This window comes from Theobroma umbraticum, unplaced genomic scaffold (genome assembly GCF_002168275.2).
Source record: "Theobroma umbraticum cultivar Fairchild unplaced genomic scaffold, ASM216827v3 scaffold_67.0, whole genome shotgun sequence".
Lineage (NCBI taxonomy): Eukaryota > Viridiplantae > Streptophyta > Magnoliopsida > Malvales > Malvaceae > Theobroma > Theobroma umbraticum.
This window is the reverse complement of record NW_018397262.1, coordinates 7,859,982-7,875,766: the sequence shown is the minus strand read 5'-3', so window position 1 is coordinate 7,875,766 and position 15,785 is coordinate 7,859,982. Positions and strand designations below refer to the sequence as shown.

Genomic DNA, 15,785 nt, shown 5'->3' with positions numbered 1-15,785 from the left:
AATAATTTTGTTATTATTTTTTCCAATATAGAATTTCTCTTATCAATAACTTAAAATAAATTATAATAAAATATATAATTAATATGTATATCATTAAGAATGACACATGATAATATCTTACCGTTCACGTAACTTTATTTTAATCACAGATGTTTTCTGTTGTGAAAATCGTGTTTAGTGTAAAATAAATAGCAGGGGATCTAAGTTTCAAGTTTGGTAATACAAATACACATAAATTAGAAATTACGTTCCATGAGTTATACACAATGGTGATAAGGGAGATAAATATATAAACCTGAATTATTAGGATAAAAACACCTTCAAGTTGATTGACTGATTGATTGATTTTCTAATGGAACAAATTTTAAGCAAACAAACATTCTTGATAAGGATTCTACCTGTTGCCCGTTAGCTGTAACTTACCCCTCCACACCAGAAAGATGGAGAAAAAGTACCATTTCTATGGAGTCTGGACCCTCTCCAGGCCTCTCTTTCAGTACCATACGTACTTGCTTCTGGAAAAAGGCCGGTGCATTAATGGGGAGGAAAGCAGTGGAAAGATTTTAAATGCTGACAATGATGTATAGGGTACCTTGTTGCCAGACCAACTTTGACAAAATCTGACTAATGCAAAATAATATGAATCAAAACCAGCTTTTCCAAATGCCAAATATCACAATATTACACAGCTAATATAACAGTATACTCTTCCAGTCACTGACTATATCCCTAGAACAACAGCTCTTCGACTCGGACCAATACACTAAACATCTGGTAATAACACTAGTAAGCATGACAAGGGGGTGTAAAATCTCTCATTTTATTATTATCAGGGTGATGCTGGAACTGGATCGGTTCCGGAAACATGGGAGGCAGCATCCTCTTTTGATATGGCAACGTAGTTGGCAGGAGCCACCAGCCTCATACTGTCCCTCTTCCCATCTTTACCGCCAGACCTGCTTCCGTTTTGATTAGCATTTAGAGACAACCGTCTGCTAGGGGTTCCATTGGCTCCTCCATTTGCTCGAGGGCCCACCACCTTCTTCGTACTTGCTGATCGAGCAGGGCTTGGCCTAGAACCGAAAATGGCTTCTTGTTCTGTGTTTTGCTGCTCATGGTACTTCTTCTGATCCTGTAGGTTCATAAGTTACTACATTTAGTAGAAAAATAAAAAAACACTGTATATACATGCAAAATGAGAGGCTGTTACGTCCATGCTTGAAGCTCCACAGTTAGAATTCATAAATGAATCTTACCCGAAGCCTCCTCTTCTCTTCTTCTCTTTCTTGCCGGAGCATGGCATATTCATCTAGCATGGCAAGGAGGGGAACACCATCATATGCAAATGATATCCCACGATCTTCTTCCCAAGCCCGAGTTTTGGCAACTAAGGTGTCGACCATACCTACAAAAGGCCAATAAAACCAATTAATACAAAAAACTCAGGCCACACATGCATGCTAAACAGATCTAAAGCATAGCGTTATAGCAATTCTCCTCTACCACGTAATGTTAAAAGAAATATGAATCAGCACATGCCAATGATGTCCATCAGTGGCATATGAATCACCGTCCTGTATGTATGACTCTAGATGGTCCTACCTGGAATTTTGTTGACCAGAATACGAGCTTTCTCAGCACGCTTGAGATTTAAGTGTGCACCCCTGCTTGCATTGTACCTATTCTCATCCTGTTTCAGCAGAATAATATCAGTGGAAAGGAAACACTCAAATGTCAGGTACAGATAATAAACTATGAGCATTCACATGGAAGAACACCATGAAATCTGTGTCTTTAGTGTACTTTACCATATATAGATTTGCAGGGGTATAACCCTTACAAATGCTGATGAGCTAGCAGTCACTCATATACACCAAATCCCAAACGTTCAGCAAGGAAGATTGGGATAAGTTGAGAACCCAGAAAACAGAGAACCTTCACTTCTAGTTGCTATTAGCTCACTCAGGAAACTTTAGATAGGAGTCTCTAAAGTGTAAAGAGGTCGTTAGAATTCTCAAAGGGCCCTATATACCTCCAACAGAATTCATCAGTACTAAGGTATTAGCAAGAGGTCAAGCCACAGCACTTCAGGCCAAGATGCTTAATGGGATAATGTTAGAATGAAAGGTTTATCATCAGAATTGCTCCTGATCCTCAATGCGAATTGACACACCCACCCACAAGGGAGAGAGAGTTGGGAGCAAGAAGCCAGAAAGAAAGGGAGGTTCAGGGAGAGATGATAAATACCCGATTGTAGTCTTCAAGCCAACTTTCTTCTTCACAAGCTGACATCCATTTTTCAACCCTGTCCAATATCTCTTTTCTACTAAGGGCTTCGTCTTTTGCTTTTGCTATTTGATTATCCATGTCAGCTAGTAACTCAGCAGGCTCAACATTCCCAGAATCAATCAGAGACATAATTTTCTCTCTAGCAGCCTCTGGATCTATCTCTATATGAGCACGGGCAAATATTTCCTCAAGCTCCACTTGCCTTTTGAAAGCAATTTCCTTCATCCTGCTTGACTTTAGCTGATCAAGCCTTTCAACTTCCACCTCCGCCTTCATGACAAAAGAAAATGAACATAAGCAACTGTTCTCACTCAAACTTAAACAAAGAACTAAGAAATTTGATTACCTGCTCAATCAGATCCAGAGCAAGAGCACCAGGAACAGTAACTTCATCAACTGAAGCAGAGATGTTGCAGGTAACATGGTCAAATAATTTTCTTTCTTCTTCAGGTGTGTCCATCAAATTCCAAAGATCAATTAACTGAGTTGCCAACTCTTGAAGCTGTAAAAAGAGGAACAGGTTGAATTCATAATTTAATTTCTTGGGACAGATGTATGAAGATGAATATATTAGCTCCTATATCTATGTCCAGTATACGGATGATTCCATAAGGTTATATATCTATATCCAGCAGCTCAAGTAACATGGTATCAAGAGGAGAAACAGAAAGTAGATTTCCAACAGAAAAAAGAAAGAAAGAAAAAGAATTGCCATATTCAACAGAAATACCTTATGAAGCCTCTGCTTCTTATCTTCATTTAAAGCTGAGACTGTCTTGGCCAACCTCAATAGTGTCTCATTGCTTATGCTTTTTGACTGGACACCTGTAGAGTCATCTAAGCTTGGATGAACTTCTGTTACAGTACTAAAGAAGTCCATCCCAAGGACAGCACAGAGATCATGCACGGTGCTAACAAACTCAAGGACTTTATGCAGCCGATCACTCTGCAAAGCAATGAGCATTTAGTGGTAATAATGCATGTAAAAACCCAGGTTACCTAAGGCAATGAATTTACCTTCTCTTTTTGAAGTTCTTGGAGCTTTGCTTGATATTCATCCAACTTCTTGAGGGACAAGTCAGACTCATCCACCGCAGGAGTCCCTGTTTGCTCACTGACATTCCCAGCAATTTCCCCACATATCTTCTGAATCTGTGACTGCACATCAGAAAACTCCTTGACTCTCTCCTCTTTCTGTTTCCACAGCTGGTCAAGCGCTGGTGCTATAGCCGCAAGTTGTTCCTTGATTGTTCCTGATGCCTTCTCTGGCTGTACTCAAACCCAAAGGAATAGTGAGGAATCCACTTCACTGTATTTTACAGTAAACTTCCTCTTATCTTTAGCCACCTTGAATATAAGATGAAATTAAGGAATTACTCACAATGCCACCAAAATTTTTGTCCCCAAGAGCTGATACAAGAGTTGACAGTTCAAGTTTGGCATCTGACAAGGCCTGAAGAAGTTGTGCTCTTGATGTTGCAGCCTGCTTAACCTTCCTCTTGTACACATCCAAGCACTCTTGCTCTATCTGAAGAAGCATCTTGTCTCTCTCTTCATCACTTTCACCAACTTCATCCCAAATTTCCTACAACCAATTGCAGAACATTTTTTTAGTGGCAATATTTCCACATACAGACATTGACTAGAAACAAGATTTGATGGGAGAGAACAAAGTTGAAGCGACGTTACCTGCAGTTTCTGAAGTAAAGAACCACAAGTGGTTTCTCCTAGAAGAGGGTTTTGCGCATCCGTTACCGCCATTTACTCTAGCAGTTCACCTTAGTCTGTACCAGGAGAAGCAGTTAATAGACGTTAACACAAATTATTTTTGCATCTTGAGGTACTCATGAAAAGCCAAACCAGGAATAGAGAACTATATAAATATACCTTATCGACCAGCTAGAAACAGCAGTTTACCAGACTAAATTACATAAACACCTGACAGCAAAAGTTACAAACAATGGTAAGTCATCAAGTTAAGAGTCATTTCAAAAATTTTAGTAACTAAAAAAATCATGGCAAAATTTTTATTTAAAATGATATAAAAGAACCTCAAAGGTATAAGTAGACAATTTATGATGCAACTATGGCATTTAGCAAACAAGACTAGATTAATCCCAGTATAAACTTTTTGTCTTTGGGAAATTGCAATAAGCTGACTAACAGCAAGTACTATTAATTCAGACACCCTAAAAAAGAAGTTAAAAGAACACACTTAATCAGTCATATATATTGCACCAAAGTCAATTGATCAAGCAATTGAAACTGCAGAAAATTTGGTTTCTCAAACACTGAAATTTACGACGGGGGTAAAAATGAATCTTGAATAACTTATTGCAAGAACAAACAGAAAAAGTACCCTTGAATGTCTACTTCAAGAACCAAGAAAAACGAATCTTGCATATCTGATTGGAATTTACAAGGAAAAGACACATGCATCTTACTTCAAGAATCAATTAAAACTAAATAACCTTCAAATAAGCTTTTTTTTTTCAACGGAACACCCCTCCAAATAAGCTTAATAGAGATACCAGCTCGATCTATTGAGCTTACAAAATTTATTAAAAATATGAAACTCCCTGGCCAAACCATTAGCATAAAAAAAAAACAAAAAAACAAGAAGTTTAACTTTTCATCCCCACATTCCTCAGCAACCAAAGAAACACTTACTTTGATTCACTGAACCAAACAATCAGCTTGAACAACAAAAAAAAAAAAAACTTTCCCAACTTGACTTCTTTCTCAAAATTCACTTAACATTCAATCACCAAAAAACAAACCTCAAAAACCTTCATTTTCCACCTAAAACCACACACATTCACAAACCCAACTACAAGAACAACTCTAGAACACTTCAGATCTCTCTCAAACCCAACTACAACCCAAAAAACAGAAACACCAAACTTCATTTACATAGAGATCAAAGCAACAAGAAAAGAAAATGCCTGAAAATACAGCAAGGACACAAAAAAAAAAACAAAAAACTAAGGCATACCCAGATCTTCTTTTAAGCAAAGATTTCTGGGTTAGTTCTCTTCAGATCTAAAGCTTTGATCTTTGCTGAGAGAGTGAGCCTGTGTAAGAGTGAGAGAAGCTCTAGTTTAGAAATACTGGTGAAAGGGAAGTGGAAATGGAGGGTGTGGGTCCCATTCATATATGTAGTTGTCCTGACAAATTCTTCTGATGGATAAGTACCCGTGTCTTTTGGGGTTATTTACGAAGATGACACTGTCAGTATCTAACCCTTTCGAATTGACCTTTTTGTCACTGTATGACTTTGGGGTAAAAAAAAGAAAATTTTTTGGTTTGTTAATCCAATAAGTAATTTTACGAGACCAACCAATAAGCCGTCGACAAGTGTACAATATAAGGAGAATTTTTTTTAATATTAATAAGTCAAATCTAATTATTAATTTTTTTAAAAAAGTTTATTATGTCTTATTATATAACCAAAAATATAGTTAAATCGAATGTAATAAAATTATAAAAATTAATTTAAAACAAAAGATTACTTTACTGCATTACCTGAACATTTATATTTAATTCCCAAATCAACAAAAAATAATAATAAAAAACGTTTCCAAGACTAGCTTAAAACTTAAATTAAATAATGTTACCCTTATTTAATTAATTTCTAAATAAATGTTCTTAGTTCCATCATAAAGAATCAATGAAAATAATTATAAAGTATAACATAAAATAATAATTAAAAGAAATTCATCAACCACTACAATTAAGGGTTGTTTCAATATCAATCACACCCACATTTACACTAGCTTTCATCTAAAAATAAAAATTACAGTAGTTAAAAAATTTTAGATAAATTTTTTTATATTTATTTTTTATTTTTTATTTATATAATATTTATATAAAAATAAAAATATTATATAATTATATTATTATATTATATCATTATTTATTATAATGTATTAATATTTCACATGTTATATTATAGTAAGTACGAAAATTTGATGATAAAAATTTATACTTGTGGATTATGAAAAAATTAAGTCAAATGAAATGAGGGTGGCGTGTTGGTAATTAACTGGAAGGAAGAGGGGTAAAAGGATGATGATTGGTGTGAAGAAGGGGAAGGTCTAAGGGCACAGGTCATGGGTCAGTGTTAGGTGGCATCAAGGAATCAAACAAGTCTCAGTCTTGCAAAAATCTTAAAGCATCATTGGCATGCAAATGGGTGTTGGCATTTATTAGGACCTCACCAAGTTAGTTTTTAGATATTGCTATCATAATTATCATAAACTATATAGTATTTGTATATTTTAATTATTACTTTTTTTTTGGTAGTTAGATTTTGCCCCATAAACATATAATTTTTCTTTTTTTTTTATTTTTTTTCCTTTTGGGTTTGCTTAGCGCTCTCCACTACCTTCTCATATTTAATGTCTTTCATTTTAGCTTAAAATAAGGTTGTAAAGATCATCAGATTCAATTTTCAACATCACTTGATCTTGACCACCAGGTCAAGAAAGGTATAGATTCCAAAAATCAATGTTTTTTATTTTGATTTTATTGGTAATTATAGCATTGAAAATTACACTAAAAAATAACTACATGTCTCCATATTCATTATAACAAATTTGATTTAAGATCGTATATTTTTTAAATATGTTATTAAAAATATTTTAGATAACACTTTTTGTATTTTTTTACAGTGTTTTTTTTTTAAATTTCATTGCATTGTACAAATTTAAATAATTTCTATAGCTGCATTATACAAGATTTCATTATACAAAAGGATATATTGCCTAAAAAAATATAAATTCATGAATTATTTAAGTTTGGACTTTCTAATAATTGATATGTTACCTCTAAATCTCTTCAAAGAGACCTCTTGATTGGACCTTTTAATTCATATCTATCTTTAGACTATTCACAAGTTAAATCAACACAATAAATTATTTTATTAAAATACTTTAGGAAGTAATATATATATATATATATATGTTTTAGGTAAGATAATGGCATCATAGTTCACAATCCAATGCATTAAGTGAAAATGAAAAGTAAATTTACTCTTATCCTTATGGGTGACAAAAGCCCAAAATGAAACTTCTATTACAAATGTTTTTCTTGGACCAAATGGGTATTTAGCAAAATGTAATCTAATTAAAAATAACATAAGGTTTGGATAATTAAATATATGTATATGTCATATGAAATGTGTTGATTATGTTTCCTTTATGCATGTGGATTAAGAATGGCTGAATGGGTATCTTTTTTTTGGGTCATTATTTAATTGTGTATACAGGCAATAAATAATAATATTATTAATTTATTATTATTTTAGTACCTTTTAAAAAGGTAAATACCTCAAAAACACTTTATGGTGACCAAAGAATACTTATCATTTGCATGGAGAAATGCAATAGAGACAAAAAAAAAGGAAAATTGTAAGTGGGACATTAAGTCACTAGTTATAGTCTCAATGAAATAAAAAAATTGGCCACTTTGGAGATTAAAAATGGGAAAAAAGGATTAATTATTCATTGGGTTTGGGTTGGATTGAACAAAATCCTTATAATTAATTTAATTTAAAGGCTAAATGAAGGTTGGACTAGGTGTTTGGATATCTTTACCTAATGATTGACTCAACCCTGGTGGGAGATGGATGTCAGACCAATGAGAAGAAGACTAGTAGGGCTTGCTTCATGTGGCCTAGACAGAGATTTGTTATGGGGGCTTTTTTGCTTTTTTGGGTGCATTGAACAAGCCAAGCCCCCCCATCACATGATTTTTGTCCTTATTTTACCTTTATTCAAATTACAAAAATCTCAAATTAAAATATAAAAGAGGAAGGGAACACAAAAAGTTTTTTTTTTTTTGTTTTTGAAAAAGTGTATATCTTATACTGTTTGTAGACATTTTCCTTATAGCAGCATATCCATGTCGAAAATTGGATAAATCAAGGATTCGTTGTTCACATAACTTAAGGATAAGTTAAAATATTCTAATCGATTTTAAATTCTCAAACGTTTTTTTATAACACGATTTAGTCAACGTTTAATTTTAATGAATTATGTTGTCGTGTTAAAATAACAAAATTATGGAATATTGATTTTTAATGTTAATTCATTGCAGTGATATGTGGTGATATGTAATTAATTTCATAAGTTGCTAATACAAAGGATCTAGGACTTAAAATTTTCACTAACATCAAAAGTAAAATTGAAGTCAAATTATGATAAATTTATACATAATACTTAATTTTTTTTTGAATTATTTAAAAAAATTAAAAATTTTTTTATTTTTTATTATCTTCAATCAAATATTTATATTTTTATTTTGCGTCAAATGAGCTTTTAGAATTAATAGTTGATTAATTGTTACTAATCAAAATATCATTTGTTATTTTTATGTCCACATGACACTAGTGTGCGTTAATGTGAAAAGGTGAAAATGCTGTATGATCATGTTATTGTGTCACATTAATATGCGATATTATCATTCATTGTGATATGTTAGTGTTATGTAACGTAAAAAGATAAATAGTATTTTAATACCTAAATAGGCTTTTATGATTAATGATAAATTAATAATAATTAATTAAAATATTATTTATTATTTATATATACATATGATACCAATATACATTAATGAGAAAAGTGAAAATGCTATATGATCATGTCATATTAACAGTGAATTATTATCAATTATGATATATTAACATATTATGTTAATATTATATGATATAAAAATATAAATAATATTTTAATTAATTATAATTATTTATTATAAATAATTATTTAATTTAAAATAAAAATAAATAAATTTGATTGAACGTTGTAATAAAAAAAATTTGACATGTAAAAGTTGTATAAAAAAAATGGGCTCAGAAATTTTGCCCATTTTCCAATAATGTTGGGCCAGGAACCTAAGCAGTCAGTCGTGGTATCCCAAGAAAGGGGCCGAAGGGAGAATAAAAACAGAAACTGATTTACACGTGGTGACTTGCCACAACTAACTCTCTGAATCCGATCCACGTGGCAGTTTATGGCAGTTCCAAGTTGTTTGGTCCCAGGAAGATGACGAGTTCTTCATGTTTCTTCACTTTTCTTTCTGTTTGTTTCCTGCGAATCGGTGGCGCCCTGGGAACAAAGAACTCAAAAACATAAGGACCCTTTTCATTGTCTTCCATTTTTATGACATTTTGATCCTTCACCATATCTGGGTTTGCAATCAAAGGACGTGGAAAACTTTCAGATTCACAGTGTAAGGTCTCCTGTTTTCCCTTTCCTCCTTGTTCCTTATAGTAAATAACAGATTGCATGGCTATGGTTTTCCACTGGTAACGATTCATTCCGCTTCCCCCTTTCCTCCATTTTTGTTGTTAGTTTGTATTGAAGAATGTCTGGTTTAGTACTACAGGTTTGAGTTTCTTTAGATGCATGAAAATACAGATAAGAGAAAGAATCTTGGGTTGAATTTGCCTTTCATTTTCAAGAAGGTAAACGATCAATGTGATTGGAAGAAATATAATCAGATAATAATAAAATTAAAAAAGGGTTCTCTGCTTAGGTGATCAATGTCTCTATGGTGGTTTCTTTCATATCCATTGCTTGACATTGTCTTTGTATTTGTATATATAGTTTTCTTTTTGGAGAAGACACCCAACCTTTCTTTTTTTATTGGTGCAGGGGGTGTTTTATGTTGTCTGAAAGTTTATTAGAGTAACAATATATTTAATAAGAGCAATGCAGAAGGATCATGGTACCAATGCACCAGCTACACCTACTTCTGGTCGAGTTCGGCACAGGAGACGTTCCAATGAGGTTTGTATATTGTTACATAAATGTATATATGCCTCTTCTCATGTTCTCTCTCTGTGTCTGCCTGTGTTGCTTGGGTCAGTTCATGCATATTTCTAGGTGCTTGCCATGTGCATTGCGTATGGATCAATGAATCCGATCATTCTCTATAAACTCAAGCATTCTAGAGTGGTTGATTCTTAAATACTTAGCATTGAAAGGAAATTAAGGTTTGTTCATCTTTTTGAGTCTTAGCCTTTATATCAGTTAATCCTTCTGGAAAGATCAATCCCTTTCACCTAATTGTGGACTATATAGTGATACTTCTATCATGCTTGAATGCACATGATGTGCCATTTGTTCTGTTTACGTGCTTAAGATCCTTGTCTTTTATTTTCTCCGCAAGGGGTGAAAAGTGTGTGACTATGTTCTTTGGTGTCAGTTTCCCGTCGAGATGGGCAGAACAAATGGAAATCATTTACTTGCCTATGATGAGAACAAATATAGATCAATGTGGGTTCGTGCATGTTCATCTCTGTGGATGCTTGCTGGCTTCCTCTTGATCCTCTATCTAGGACATCTTTATATTTGGGCCATGGTTGTTATTATCCAAATATTCATGGCAAGGGAGCTCTTCAATCTACTCAGAAAAGCACATGAAGATAAACGCCTGCCTGGGTTCAGGATCTTGAACTGGTAAGATAAAATCCCAACGCAAGTTTTGATGTTGTGGTAGCACCTAAGAGACTGATGCTCAGGTGGCATTAATTATATGTTCTTGCAGGCACTTTTACTTCACGGCTATGCTGTTTGTATATGGTCGCATTCTCAGTCACCGGCTTGTGAATACCGTAACTTCAGATAAAATTTTCTATAGGCTTGTGAGTAGGCTCATCAAGTATCAGATGGTTATTTGTTATTTCTTATACATAGCAGGTTTGTATCTATTTTCCTTTTGAAATTAAGCAAGATATACTCATTCTCTGTACATATAAGTCCCTGAGCATTTTTCCATCTTGATTGTCTTTGCTTGCACTTCACAACGATTATGGAGTCAATTAAGTTTTCTGCGTTTAGTTACTTTTATCTGCATTCTCTTGTTATCTGCCTGTTCTGCAGTTAGCTTGTTGAGCTATGAATCTTCTTCCATTTGTTTTTGATTCAGGTTTCATGTGGTTCATTCTTACACTAAAGAAGAAGATGTACAAGTATCAATTTGGGCAGTTTGCATGGACACACATGATTCTCATTGTTGTCTTCACTCAGTCAGCATTTACTGTAGTCAACATTTTTGAAGGCATCTTCTGGTAACATGCAGTCCAAAGTAGTGCTTAGTAGTTTGTTTACTTTTTGTTTAAGTTCTGAATGATACCTTTCTTTCCTTTCATATCGAAATTATCATATCCTGCCTTGTTAATCTACATTTTAAAGGTCTGCAACAGAAAGATAACACTATGAATCATTTTGAAATAAGCATCATCTGAATGACTTCCTAACAGCAAATTCTTATAGCACCAGAAGTCTAGGTTTGTTCTGAAATATGTTGTTTTATCTATTTTCTATCGGCTTGCTTTTACCCATCTAGTTCACTCGAAGGAAGAAGATATATAAAAGCTTCAGTACATTGTACATATTTTCATCTTTTACCCTGTTATGTTACTGAAATCTAACAAGTCATGCATTTATAAAGGTTCCTTCTCCCAGCATCACTAATTGCTGTCAATGATGTTGCTGCTTATTTCTTTGGTTTCTTTTTCGGGAAAACTCCTTTAATCAAGCTATCTCCTAAGAAAACATGGGAGGGTTTCATCGGAGCATCTGTTGCAACTACGATCTCTGCATTTGTGGTAAGAACTTTTTACTTTGCGATTGATTCAGTCTTCCAACTTTCTTGTTTTCTATAGAACTGAAAAAAAGTAAAGAATCCTCATTCATTGTTTTGTGCCATTGTTGGTAGTTTGATTCTGCAAGGTGATTGATTTCTGATGCTCAAGGCTCATTATGCTGCAAATAACATGTTTGAACCTAATTATAGTGCTTTGATAATCTGAGGGAAGCTGGTGTACCTAATCATATAAAGAAATCAAAACTTGTCATGTACTGAAATCAAAGCTTTGAAAATGTTGGAAAGTCCATAGATCAATGGCAGATGGGTTTAATCTTGGAAGATATATTGATAGATTGGGAATCCATATCAACATAATTTCTTCACTATCTTTTATGCAGCTTGCAAATGTCTTTGGTCATTTTCAGTGGCTGACATGTCCCAGGAAGGTAACTCATCATGGAATTCATTCATCCTTAAACAAAAAAGCACCATGCCATTCTGATAAAGCTCATATGACTGAAATGCATGCAGGATTTATCAACTGGTTGGCTTCACTGTGATCCTGGTCCACTTTTTATGCCAGAGTATCATCCCTTGCCAGGATGGATTTCTCAATGGGTGAGTGAGGGATGGAGAAACATTATCATTAATGGACAAACTTGCTACCATATTTCGTTAGTGTTGATTTGGCAACAAACTTGCTACCATCTGCATGTAAAAGAACAAAGTGGACTAACTATCTCCAACCTTTGCTGATAGCCCAGGATCGTCAATGCCATGGATGGTGTTATGTTCTAGTTGAAGTCTGCTAATTCAATATTTCTTAGTTCTCGACATTCATTAAAATTATTTGTGTATTCATCTGTCTAACAGAATATGATCAGCTCAGTAACTTGCTTTTAGTGAATTGTTGCAGTTGCCTTGGAAAGAGATAGCAATTTTGCCAGTTCAGTGGCATGCTCTATGCCTGGGCTTATTTGCATCAATTATTGCACCATTTGGAGGCTTTTTTGCAAGTGGTTTCAAGAGAGCTTTCAAGATTAAGGTGCATTCTTTTTGTTTGTTATTGTGACATTCACGAACTTTCGCACACCCCTTGCAACCTCCTTGACCAACCCTTTTCTTGGATGACATAGGATTTTGGTGATAGTATACCTGGACATGGTGGATTTACAGACAGAATGGACTGTCAGGCAAGCTGCTAGTATTTTCTTCTTTCTGTGTAGTTTTAAAAGCTCAATGTGAGAAATCTTTTGTGTGTTTTTCAACTGTTGTTTACATGTGTTTCCAGATGGTAATGGCTGTTTTTGCCTACATCTATCATCAGTCATTTATTGTTCCCCAAGATTATACAGTTGAGATGATTATGGACGAGGTAACCACTTATTCTTATACATATATGAAAATTTATAGCTCTGTGGAATCGATTCCATTCTTGTTATTGTCTTCTTTATATTGTTTCCTTGTTCTCCAGATATTAAGCAGCCTTACTTTGGAGGAGCAGCAAAATCTATATAAGAAGTTGGGACAGATATTGCAGGACAGAGTGCTTGGACTATCTCAAAGTTAATCACACACAGTTTCCTGAATCCTATGCTAAGTGATCCAAACTTGGAAGGGCGATTCCACCAGAAGTTTCTTGGAATGAAGGTCAGAATAGTGTACACTTCTTTTTCTGAGGATTGGACTTGAATACAGTCTTTCCACGTCTCTTGTACTTGTATGATCCCTACCATCTTGCATCATGGCGTGGGTTTAGTTTCCATATACAAAGCTTTTTACAGTTAGTAAGCTTGGTTTCATGGCACTAGAGATCAGAATGATCGATTCATGTTTCTGATGCAAAACCACTTGGAGAAAAGTGGGACGTAGAGCTTCCTTGTTATTCAGTGTTGGTATCTTGGAACTCCTTATTCAGCTTGTCTTCCACATGTTGGAAGGTGGTTTAACATCAGTCAAATTTTTTCTAGCTCATGTTGATCAGATATGGTTATCATGTTCTTGGTTTAACTTGGTGTCTCCATTGTTCCTATTTGCTGTGTGTTTTAACTTAAAAATGATTATCAGATATGGTTGTCATGTGATCACGTCATACGTTATATGATAGAAAATATCAATTGACTTCAAACTTGATGAATTTTTTAAGCCATAATTTGCCAAACTTGAGGTTTCATAAAATGTTTGTTCTGATACAAGGTTGCCCACAAATTGAACTGGTTAATCTTGTAAAGAACCTTTCATAATCTCTCCACTAAAAAAGTCTAGATTCTATTGGTCATACAAAGAAATCAATTTATACAAGAATAAATAAGAAATAAAAGAAGACAAAATCCTGCAATCAGAGAGTAGCCATGAATGCAATCCGAGTCCAACTCCTTCCCTCCCCCAAGGGCTGAGTATTCTTTCTCTTATCTAGTTACATACTGAATATCTGCATGTTCTTTAAGCCATTCAAGCACTTTTGCTCCCTCTAGCACGTCTTGTACCTATAAAATTTCAGAAAGAACATCAACGTTATTGCTCCACGTGACCTGGAAATGAACAGGTGATTTGGATTTTGTATCCTAGGGTCAAGGTCTGCAACTTTCACAACAAGAACAATGAAGCATGTTTTGGACAATAACAAGATTCAAACTACACCCGGAACCGGTGGCAGTGTTCCAGACACTATAAAGATGGTGATAGCCACCATATTAGAATACTGACCTGTTCTCTCACACGGTCCTCATCGTATTTTTGCTTGTGACGTTTGAATTCAGCAATTGAATTCTGAACCTCTTTCACGAGCTCGTCTGATGAAAACTGCCGAGTAAACCAGTTTTAAGAACATAAAATTGCATAGAATAGAATTTCTAAAGCAGTCATATGAATTGTGTCAGAAAGTTTGAAGGTAAGGTAAGAAGCATATACACTACCTGCAAATTTTCATGCTTAAATATATCTCCTACTGCTAGATTCTGCTTTATCAAGTTTATTATGTTCTCTCGCTGGTTCTCTAGATATTCATTCACTGCCTTTGGACTTGACAGAGAAGCCAACTGCTGTTCATTTAGCTTTACATTTGCCTGCAATGGTGAAACAATAAATTGAATTTGGTGTAGCCATGCATACGTACAAACGCATGCAAAAAACCACATGTGCAGACTCAACACACGCGCGTTTGCACGCACTCACACACAAACAGATTCTTAATTTGTATGGATACTTGGTCCTCAGAAACGGGTACTCCTTACCTGAATCTCTAGAAGTTTGGCTCCATAAAGCTGCCTACCTTGTTCCTCAAATAAGGATTGGGGAATATCAATTTCCACCATCTGATTGAACATCATAATGTTGAGTTAGTATTTAGAACAGTGAGAGAGAGAGAGAGAGAGAGAGAGAGAGAGAGACCTCATCAACATAATGAAATGAAACTAATCCAGATGTTGGTATTAATAACCTTGCAAAGCTGGTCTAGAATGGCATTATCTGTTGCTTGTTCTCTGGCAGCTTGCTCCACCTCACGGCACTTTTCCAATAAAGACTCCTTGACCTGCAGATTCATGCAGCAGAAACGTTTTGTGTAAATTTAAACGTAGGAATTAGAATCACAAAAAAGGTAAGTTCATGTGCTGTGGTAACCTGTTGCAAGTCAGTGCATCCAGGCAGAAGCTTATCAGCAATAGAGTCATTTAACTCAGGTAAATCTCTATAGAATAGTTCTTTGCAATCAACCTACAAGAAAATTAAAAAAGAGAATAAGAAGAGAGTTTCATTATTCAGGAACTAACAGTAAAAGAAAAAGAAACTCACAGTAAATTGAGCATGAACACTGCAAAGATTTTCTTGTTGCCATGATTCAGGAAATACAAGCGGAAAGGACTTTGTTTCACCTCGTTTAATACCAATTATGGAATCAAGGA

General features: G+C 34.5%; 4 protein-coding genes across 4 annotated transcripts in view; 1 reads left to right on the top strand and 3 right to left on the bottom strand.

Annotated features, from left to right (window-relative positions):
• EXT-LIKE (hydroxyproline-rich glycoprotein family protein) overlaps positions 1 to 503 on the bottom strand; it is a 3,127-nt gene extending 2,624 nt beyond the window's left edge. The window contains exon 1 of the mRNA XM_021431725.1: positions 434 to 503. Within this exon, the coding sequence (XP_021287400.1) occupies positions 434 to 503 (70 nt within the window). The remainder of the gene's footprint in view (positions 1 to 433) is intronic.
• Positions 504 to 640: 137 nt separating this feature from the next.
• On the bottom strand, positions 641 to 5,403 carry LOC110419897 (65-kDa microtubule-associated protein 1-like). Its single transcript, XM_021433025.2, has 11 exons — positions 5,285 to 5,403; positions 4,177 to 4,227; positions 3,979 to 4,073; positions 3,671 to 3,874; positions 3,307 to 3,558; positions 3,020 to 3,235; positions 2,636 to 2,791; positions 2,248 to 2,559; positions 1,603 to 1,690; positions 1,257 to 1,405; positions 641 to 1,132 (listed from the first exon to the last, which is right to left on the bottom strand). Exons 3-11 carry the CDS (start codon positions 4,048 to 4,050, stop codon positions 830 to 832), a joined length of 1,752 nt encoding a protein of 583 aa, XP_021288700.1. The 5' UTR covers positions 4,051 to 4,073; positions 4,177 to 4,227; positions 5,285 to 5,403; the 3' UTR covers positions 641 to 829.
• A 4,598-nt stretch (positions 5,404 to 10,001) lies between these two features.
• On the top strand, positions 10,002 to 13,850 carry LOC110419628 (Phosphatidate cytidylyltransferase family protein). Its single transcript, XM_021432721.1, has 11 exons — positions 10,002 to 10,079; positions 10,498 to 10,751; positions 10,840 to 10,991; positions 11,221 to 11,362; positions 11,746 to 11,902; positions 12,282 to 12,329; positions 12,415 to 12,501; positions 12,800 to 12,928; positions 13,020 to 13,076; positions 13,175 to 13,258; positions 13,358 to 13,850. The coding sequence occupies exons 1-11, from the start codon at positions 10,002 to 10,004 to the stop codon at positions 13,451 to 13,453; spliced, it is 1,284 nt and encodes a 427-aa protein (XP_021288396.1). The 3' UTR covers positions 13,454 to 13,850.
• Positions 13,851 to 14,091: 241 nt separating this feature from the next.
• LOC110419490 (trigger factor type chaperone family protein) overlaps positions 14,092 to 15,785 on the bottom strand; it is a 3,681-nt gene continuing 1,987 nt past the window's right edge. The window contains exons 7-13 of the mRNA XM_021432563.2: positions 15,676 to 15,785; positions 15,505 to 15,597; positions 15,323 to 15,415; positions 15,117 to 15,197; positions 14,799 to 14,948; positions 14,590 to 14,685; positions 14,092 to 14,369 (exon numbers count right to left, since the gene is read on the bottom strand). The exon at positions 15,676 to 15,785 is cut by the window's right edge and continues 45 nt beyond it. Of these exons, the coding sequence (XP_021288238.1) occupies positions 14,292 to 14,369; positions 14,590 to 14,685; positions 14,799 to 14,948; positions 15,117 to 15,197; positions 15,323 to 15,415; positions 15,505 to 15,597; positions 15,676 to 15,785 (701 nt within the window). The 3' untranslated portion in view covers positions 14,092 to 14,291. The remainder of the gene's footprint in view (positions 14,370 to 14,589; positions 14,686 to 14,798; positions 14,949 to 15,116; positions 15,198 to 15,322; positions 15,416 to 15,504; positions 15,598 to 15,675) is intronic.

Coding starts and splice junctions, on each gene's coding strand:
- LOC110419897 (XM_021433025.2), bottom strand. CDS start 4,050: ATGGCGGTAACGGATGCGCAAAACCCTCTTCTAGGAGAAACCACTTGT. Junction 1,691..2,247: donor GGCTTGAAGACTACAATCGG/GTATTTATCATC, acceptor CTGCTGAAACAG/GATGAGAATAGGTACAATGC. Junction 1,406..1,602: donor TCTGGTCAACAAAATTCCAG/GTAGGACCATCT, acceptor GGCCTTTTGTAG/GTATGGTCGACACCTTAGTT.
- LOC110419628 (XM_021432721.1), top strand. CDS start 10,002: ATGCAGAAGGATCATGGTACCAATGCACCAGCTACACCTACTTCTGGT. Junction 11,363..11,745: donor ATTTTTGAAGGCATCTTCTG/GTAACATGCAGT, acceptor GCATTTATAAAG/GTTCCTTCTCCCAGCATCAC. Junction 12,502..12,799: donor CAGGATGGATTTCTCAATGG/GTGAGTGAGGGA, acceptor GAATTGTTGCAG/TTGCCTTGGAAAGAGATAGC.